The sequence below is a fragment of the Malus sylvestris genome, chromosome 10 (genome assembly GCF_916048215.2).
Source record: "Malus sylvestris chromosome 10, drMalSylv7.2, whole genome shotgun sequence".
Taxonomy (NCBI): Eukaryota; Viridiplantae; Streptophyta; class Magnoliopsida; order Rosales; family Rosaceae; genus Malus; species Malus sylvestris.
The window spans coordinates 33,774,625-33,782,164 of record NC_062269.1 but is presented as its reverse complement, the minus strand read 5'-3'; the positions used below and the strand labels follow the sequence as shown (position 1 = coordinate 33,782,164).

The window sequence follows — 7,540 nt, the reverse complement described above, 5'->3', positions numbered from 1 at the left end:
GGTAATTATACCTTCACAAATTTTACAAAATTACAATCGTTGCCTCTACATTATTCTCGTGGTCTATTATTATTCATATTAATTGCCATATCTTTTTTGGTTATTTAATATGTTCACAATAATTTATATAAAAGTTTATTAAACATTCATAAACTATTTTTCTTTTGTAAAATATAAAAAAAAGAGTTTACCAAACAGTTAACAACTTTATTTTATAATTATTTATTCTCACAATAAAACATAAATAGTTTTCTTAGAAGCACAAGAATACCAAATTAGCACTTTGAAAACCCTAAAATGTTTAACTGCTAGGTTTATTTTATTTTATTTAGAAGAGAGAAAATGAAAAATCTAAGAAACGGGGTGAGTTGGGTTTTTGCCCAAGTCAGAAGCCAAGGTCTTTTTGCTTCTTAAGCGCTTGGTTTCCGCCACCCGCCGCCTGGTGAAACAAGAACAAAGGAGAGGCCTTGGGGGTCTATCTTGTATTCCAAAGTCCTCCCTTTCTCGTTTATACTAACGATAACCATACCAATCTCTCCTCTGTTTCCATTTTTTTCCACGGAAAAAAAGTGCACAAAAGAAGAATTAGAAAAGAAAAAGTTGCATTGCTTTTGCGGTTTTCTCTGGTTTTGGCTTTGGTTTCATACGCGGCGTAGATTTTTGGCGATACCCAGTTGAGTATTTATCTGATAGTTTGTGAACCCACATCAAATCCCAGAGAGCAAAGCGTAGGAGAGGACAGAGCCCTTTGTAAACACCGCCATTGTTAACAAGGTTTGATTTCTCTCTCTCTTTTTTCATCCCTCCTTATCTATCTAGCCTGTACCCTTAATAGCTATGCAGATTAGCCTCTCATTGGTTGAAAATTTTAATTATTATTCTTTGGTTTTATCAGACAACTGGGTCTTGCTGGCTATAACCGATAAGCCTATAAGTAGTGCCAGTCTTACTTGTTCTTGCTACTACATTTATTCTGCGTTTTATGGGTTTGTCTTAGCCTTAGAGAGTTGGGTTTTCTCAGATTTTGATAGCAGCAGTGAGCAGAGAGTGGTTCCTTTTTTGTGTGTGGAAAAAGATACAATTTTTTGACAGAAATAGACAAAATGAAGTACGTATTGGTGACGGGTGGTGTTGTTAGTGGACTCGGAAAAGGGGTCACAGCCAGTAGTATCGGATTGATCCTCCAAGCCTGCGGCCTTCGTGTTACATCCATCAAAATTGGTACTTTTCTCTTTATAGTGTTTTCTCAGCTGGTTTTGGTTTAAATAAGCAGCCTTTCGTGTTGTTTTATCCTTTGGATGTGTGTATAAAACAATTTTGCAAGGTTCTTTTTTATTGTACTAGGACAAATGTCGTTTCGATCGATTCCGACATTGTTACAGTACAAGTTTCTTCCACTAGCATAAGGGCATGTTTGGGATTGCTTCTGGAAGGGATAAAAAAGCTTTCTGTCAGCCAGAAGGCATACATTTTTTGAAGATGCTTAATATATCATAGAACTGCTTTCTGCAAAAGCACCTGCCAGATGCTTTTTAGGAGGCACTTCCTAGTGATTTTCCAGGCAGCACTTCTGATCTTTAATAAAATTTCAACGTGTTTATATGCTAGAAGTGCTTTCTGAAGAAGCAATCCCGAACAGACCCTAATTTCTTGAATATAGTTATGTGATGCTATTTTGGAGGTCAATTTCTCTGACAGAGAAATTATATTAGTCAATCACGATATACTTCACCTCAGTCTCAGCCCTATATCGAAGTGTTCGTGCTTATGATGTATCAAACTTACGGGATATTCTACCACATATCCTTATACAATTTACTTGTATTTTTATTTTACATGGAAATATAAGTTTTAGTGTTTCTTCATACATCAGTATTTGCTTATGTTGAGTTTTATCTATGTATACAGATCCTTACTTAAACACGGATGCAGGGACAATGTCTCCTTTTGAGCATGGGGAGGTGTTTGTCTTAGATGATGGTGGCGAGGTAGATTAGATTTAATATTTCATGCTTTTGTTTAACTTTTGTGGGTTTTGGTGGTTTCTGTTGTTAAGGTAGAATCTTTGGTCATGACCTGTTTGTTTTGTTTTTGAAGGTGGACCTTGACCTCGGAAACTATGAGCGGTTTCTTGATCTGACTTTGACCCGCGATAACAACATCACGACTGGAAAAATTTATCAGGTTATTTTACTTGCTGCTTTCTTTTTGTGGAGCCATGTTTGATGTTTTGATATAACTAAAGAATCATATAAAGCCATGCCAAACCACTTTCTTCATTTATTATTTTCTTGGTTGTTTTCACAGTCTGTTATTGACAGAGAGCGAAAGGGAGATTATCTTGGAAAAACTGTCCAGGTAATATGAACACTCTTTGTTTTTTACCTTTCCAGTATTTGAATTTATTTTCCTGTTGTACCTGACTTTAGTTCTCCCTTCACACTAGGTTGTTCCACACATTACAGATGCCATCCAAGAGTGGATTGAGCGTGTGGCAATGGTACCTGTGGATGGGAAAGAAAGTCCAGCTGATGTTTGTGTCATTGAATTGGGTGGAACTATAGGTACTTTAAAATCTGTTAGTTGTTTAGGTTGATGTATCTTCTTATTGCTAAATGGTTAAAATACACTCTGATTGAAATAGATTAATTAACATTTCGCTCCCATATTGCAGGGGATATTGAATCAATGCCTTTTATTGAGGCCCTTGGCCAGTTTTCATATCGTGTAGGTAAGACCACGAACTTGATGAGCATAGTTTTTTGTATTACACACACACACACACACACACACACACACACGGATACAGATATGTAACCTAAAATTGTTATCTCTTTGATTTAACTGGTTTTCTTTCTGCAAATGTTTCTTGTATTAGGACTTGAAAATTTCTGCTTGATTCATGTCAGTCTTGTGCCAGTTCTCAATGTTGTTGGTGAACAGGTAATCGAAACAGTGTCTATTGTGCTGTATTATAAACATTGTGCAGGTCAATAGTAGTTGTCAGTTCCACTAATATGGAACCTGCCAAAGCATAGTCTATGACTCATGCATATTTTTGACAAAATTTTGCAGTCAAATACCTGCTCTAGTTAACTTTTTGTTTAAATATTGAATTTGTAGAAAACAAAGCCTACACAGCACAGCGTTCGGGTACTCCGAGGACAGGGTTTGACACCTAATATTCTAGCTTGTAGGAGTACAAAGGTCTTGTCTTCTGCTTTCCACCGCTGATCTCTTTCTCTAGTAGTTTGTGGTTGCAGAATCTCAAGTTTGTTTTCTTTGTCTTTGACAGCCACTTGAGGATAACGTTAAAGCAAAACTCGCTCAATTTTGCCACGTGCCGGTACCATAATGATATAATATGAATGCGAATGTTCTTCCTTTGACTTTAACTGTTATTTACTGCCACTTGGTACTACGGTCTAGTGGTATTCCTGGTCACTTGTAAGTGAGAGGTCTTAGGTTCGATTCTCGCCAAAGGAGAATTTGAACCACATTATTGCTAGCCCATTGTGAGGCTTTAGCCTACCCCCTCGTCCCCCTTAGTGTAGATAATATCGTTTGTTCAATCAAAATTGTTATATACTAATTAGTCTTCTCAAAAAATTGTTATATACTAATTAGGAAACAACCTTATGCAGGCTGAAAATATTGTCACTCTTTATGATGTTCCAAACATTTGGCACATCCCTTTGCTTTTAAGAGTAAGTGTAATGCTCTTGAAACCAAATTTGGCTATACTTATTTACAGCAAGAATTTTTTTGTTTTTGTTTTTCTGTGTTCTTATTTTCTGTTCTTCTGTTGTCACAAATAGGATCAGAATGCACACGAAGCAATCTTGAAAGGATTCAACCTTCTTGGGTTTGTCTTGCAAACTAATTATTTGTTTTTAATATAATATCTTGCTCTCTTATTTTGCTGCATGGATGCTCCCCATTCCATGGTCTTCCAGTAACAATTTTGTGCTACTTCAAACTACCTTTTAACCTTCCCTTAATTAACAGTGTTGCTAGAGAGCCAAATTTGAGGGAATGGACAGCCAGGACAGAAATTTCTGCCAATTTACATGATCCTGTGAGTTTTCAAGACTTCCTCAATTTTGGATTTTGATTTCTTTTATGTATGTAATTACCAGTATCTTGATCTTAACTGTTTATGTGCATTACAGGTCAGAATTGCTATGGTTGGAAAATACACAGGTCTTTCAGATGCTTACCTCTCTGTTTTAAAGGTAAATCATTTTGTAATCTCATTTTTATTTTATTTCAGACCTCTTAGAATATTAATTGCATAGTATAAAATTATGAGATCAGATTCTAATATTTAGCTTCTTGTTCCAGGCTCTTTTACATGCTTCTGTTGCTTGCCGCCGCAAACTTGTTGTAGATTGGGTTGCAGCAGGTGACCTTGAAGATGTTACTGCTGCAGAGGTTAGCACTAATTTTAACTTACCATATTGCCATAAATTTAGTATAGTGAAACATTTCCCAACGAATAGCATTTTTGTCCGCTCCCTTCTTAATATTATTAATTTACTAATTTAATGCTTGCAGGCCCCTGCTGCTTATAAGGCTGCGTGGGATCTATTGAAGGTGATCCTTCTATAATTTTTTGCGTTGGGTGGTCCTTTTTCATAATGTTATAAGGCTGTATATTCAGGCAGTAGTTCCTTCATTGATCCTCTAAATGCTCTTTGTTACAGGGTGCTGATGGTGTTCTAGTTCCAGGAGGGTTTGGAGATAGAGGAGTGCAAGGGAAAATTCTTGCGGCCAAGTATGCTCGCGAAAACAAAGTGCCATACCTTGGCATATGCCTGGGAATGCAAATTGCTGTCATTGAGTTTGCACGATCTGTTCTTGGCATCGCTGATGCTAACAGCACAGAATTTGATTCTGAAACTACAAGCCCTTGTGTCATATTTATGCCAGAGGTATGTGATTTTATACCAGTTCAGAAGGTGATATAACTTTTATACTTGAATTGGCTTTAGGTTTTCTAAAACTGTCTTTTTCAACTGGAAGGGTTCAAAAACTCATATGGGAGGAACTATGCGTCTGGGGTCTAGGAGGACTTACTTCAAGGTTACTGACTGCAAATCTGCAAAACTGTGAGCACTTCGAATTGATTTAAGCTAACATCTCATATATACAGTACATATGTGTAATGTATGTGTTTCTATAAACTTCATGGATCCCCATTATGCATTCTCAAGTCATGCTAACATAGCAATATGGTTTGGGTTCATGTTTAGGTATGGTAATGTGGCGTTTGTTGATGAACGACATCGACATAGATATGAGGTAAGTTTAGTTCATAGTCAGCACATGTAATTTACATGCATTCTACAGACCCCACGTACAATGATAAAGAAAAGGAATTGTCTTCTTTTTCATGAAACAGACTCTGTTATGTGTAGGTCAATCCTGATATGATATCGCAACTTGAAAATGCTGGTTTATCGTTTGTTGGCAGAGATGAAACTGGTCGGCGCATGGAGGTAAGCATATGTTGATAGCTGTATATGAATCCAAGTGGCTGAACAATTTAGTTTATTCCATTTCTTGTAATTATGAACATATAATTATTTAATACCTGCAGATTGTTGAGCTGCCTACCCATCCATACTTTGTTGGTGTTCAGTTTCATCCTGAATATAAGTCAAGGCCTGGGAAACCTTCTGCTCTGTTCTTAGGTATTGTTTTGTTCTTTGTTCCCCTCCCCCTGCTTTTCTCTGAACTATTTTTTGGTCAGGCCGCATTACGTTCATGAAACAAGTAATCTATCGATAAAAGTTGCAAGAATGAGAAATTTCGTCTGTCAAGTGTTGGGTACTCTGTTATGTAATTAACTATTCTGGATGATTTAGTAAGACATGCATAGGTCATTTTGAGAGGCTAGGTGGCATTTTGATTACATCTTTGTGGAAGTCTCTGGATGCTTAATTTAGGGTACGTTGGTCCTGGTGACCGCTCTGTTGCTAAGCTGGCCATCAGTGACGGCAATGCCTCAAGAAGGCAAGACAGTTGTGCTTTACATCAACCATCAGCACATGGGGGATGCACTGGGGATGAAGATTAGAGTTCACTTTATCTTTTTTTGTACGACAGTGGTTCATTGTCAGAGAGCCACAATGGTTGTAGCATTGACTATTGTCTGTTTTCAGTGACCAGGAAGCTTGATTTTAAGTTGCGTCTAGTTGGCTAACGGGATTAATTTCTTGTTCTGTCACAGGACTAATAGCAGCAGCATGCATGCATCCAAATACAATCCCACAGATCAATGGCCATGTGCCAAAGCCGGTTGCAAATGGGACGAGTAATGGACGTGTGACGGTTAAAGCCCACCAAAATGGACACGCCTTCAAGCCATCCAATGGCTCCCTAAATGGTGTGTATAGCAACGGTAATGGCATCCACTTTTGAGAGAAAAGTCGGTGATGGCCTCGTGGTATTGGTTTCTCCGGAACTGCTTTTGGTAGGTGTCGGTTATGTGTACAGACGCTGAGTATGGCTAGATGGCGTAGCGCTAGAGGGCTTGTCTTCGGGATGAAGCTGGATTTTGAGTTTTTGAATGACACAGCTGGTAACTCCAAAGAAGATTTGGCTTGAAGTTTGATGTTGCTCCATTGAACTGTTTTTTTTTTTTTTTTCTTTTCTTTCAATATATGTGAGGACTATTGACAGTGTTGGCCTTGGCAAAAGAGTTTACAGGCAACATTTTCAGTTTTCAATATATGTTTTTAAAGAATTAACATGTTTTGTTTAATCTGAATAATTATTAAGACCAAGGAGCTGTGTTCCCCTGTGATAGTTTCTTATGTTCCTTTTTGTTTGAGATCAATTGGATAGTGTGGGGATTTGTGGTTAGAAAAGTAATTTTTAGACTAGTCTATTGACAATCTTGTCACTAGGATTGTGTTACACGTTTTCTCGTCTAATTGTGTCAAAAGTTTGGCTAATGACTTGTTACTTGTTCCATATTTCCAAGCTAGGACCATCTCAAGGTAGGATGGGCACTTGGAACCGAAATCGAAACATAGACCAAACCAGATTGGGTTGAAGATTTTTGTTTTTGTGGTTTTGAAACAGCTTTGGTATTGAACATTTGGAATACAATTGTACCGCAAATAAAAAAATATTTAATTTGAAGGATGATGCACCTTCGATTGACCACAATTTCTATGAAAGTGTTAAATTGGGCAAGTTAATCATTTCAAGTAAAAGAACTTTCTTTGTTTTTTTTTTGGATGCGTTTTGTTGCATTTGCAGGCTTTTTTAAAAGTTTATAACAATTGAAGTAATTTATGCTTTTTTGTTTTGTATTGTGTACAGTTGGCCAATTCAAATTCAAGCATTGCCTCTTTTACTCTTAATCCACAACCACAACAAGAAGCTCCAAGGTAATCTCAAGCTTTTAGTTCACAAGGTTCAATGACTTATCATCCATCGGTTTCATTTTGACAAGGTCTAAGGCCTTCCCAAGTATCGTCTTCTCAAGTCTGTTTACAAACTCAAAGGCCTTATAAACCTTCTAAGA

General features: G+C 37.2%; 1 protein-coding gene across 2 annotated transcripts; it reads left to right on the top strand.

Annotated features, from left to right (window-relative positions):
* The first annotated feature begins 342 nt into the window (after positions 1-342).
* Positions 343-6,791, top strand: LOC126586979 (uncharacterized). Of its 2 annotated transcripts, XM_050251943.1 has the most exons (22): positions 343-774; positions 1,022-1,221; positions 1,909-1,988; positions 2,098-2,184; positions 2,308-2,358; positions 2,447-2,564; positions 2,675-2,731; positions 2,879-2,943; positions 3,124-3,207; positions 3,296-3,346; positions 3,645-3,707; positions 3,819-3,865; positions 4,009-4,078; positions 4,173-4,235; positions 4,345-4,434; positions 4,558-4,596; positions 4,707-4,934; positions 5,026-5,111; positions 5,256-5,304; positions 5,421-5,501; positions 5,603-5,696; positions 6,236-6,791. In XM_050251943.1, the coding sequence occupies exons 2-22, from the start codon at positions 1,104-1,106 to the stop codon at positions 6,424-6,426; spliced, it is 1,812 nt and encodes a 603-aa protein (XP_050107900.1). In that variant the 5' UTR covers positions 343-774; positions 1,022-1,103; the 3' UTR covers positions 6,427-6,791. The 2 variants fall into 2 exon arrangements, with proteins under 2 accessions (XP_050107900.1, XP_050107901.1); XM_050251944.1 differs by lacking the exon at positions 1,022-1,221.
* Positions 6,792-7,540: the final 749 nt, after the last annotated feature.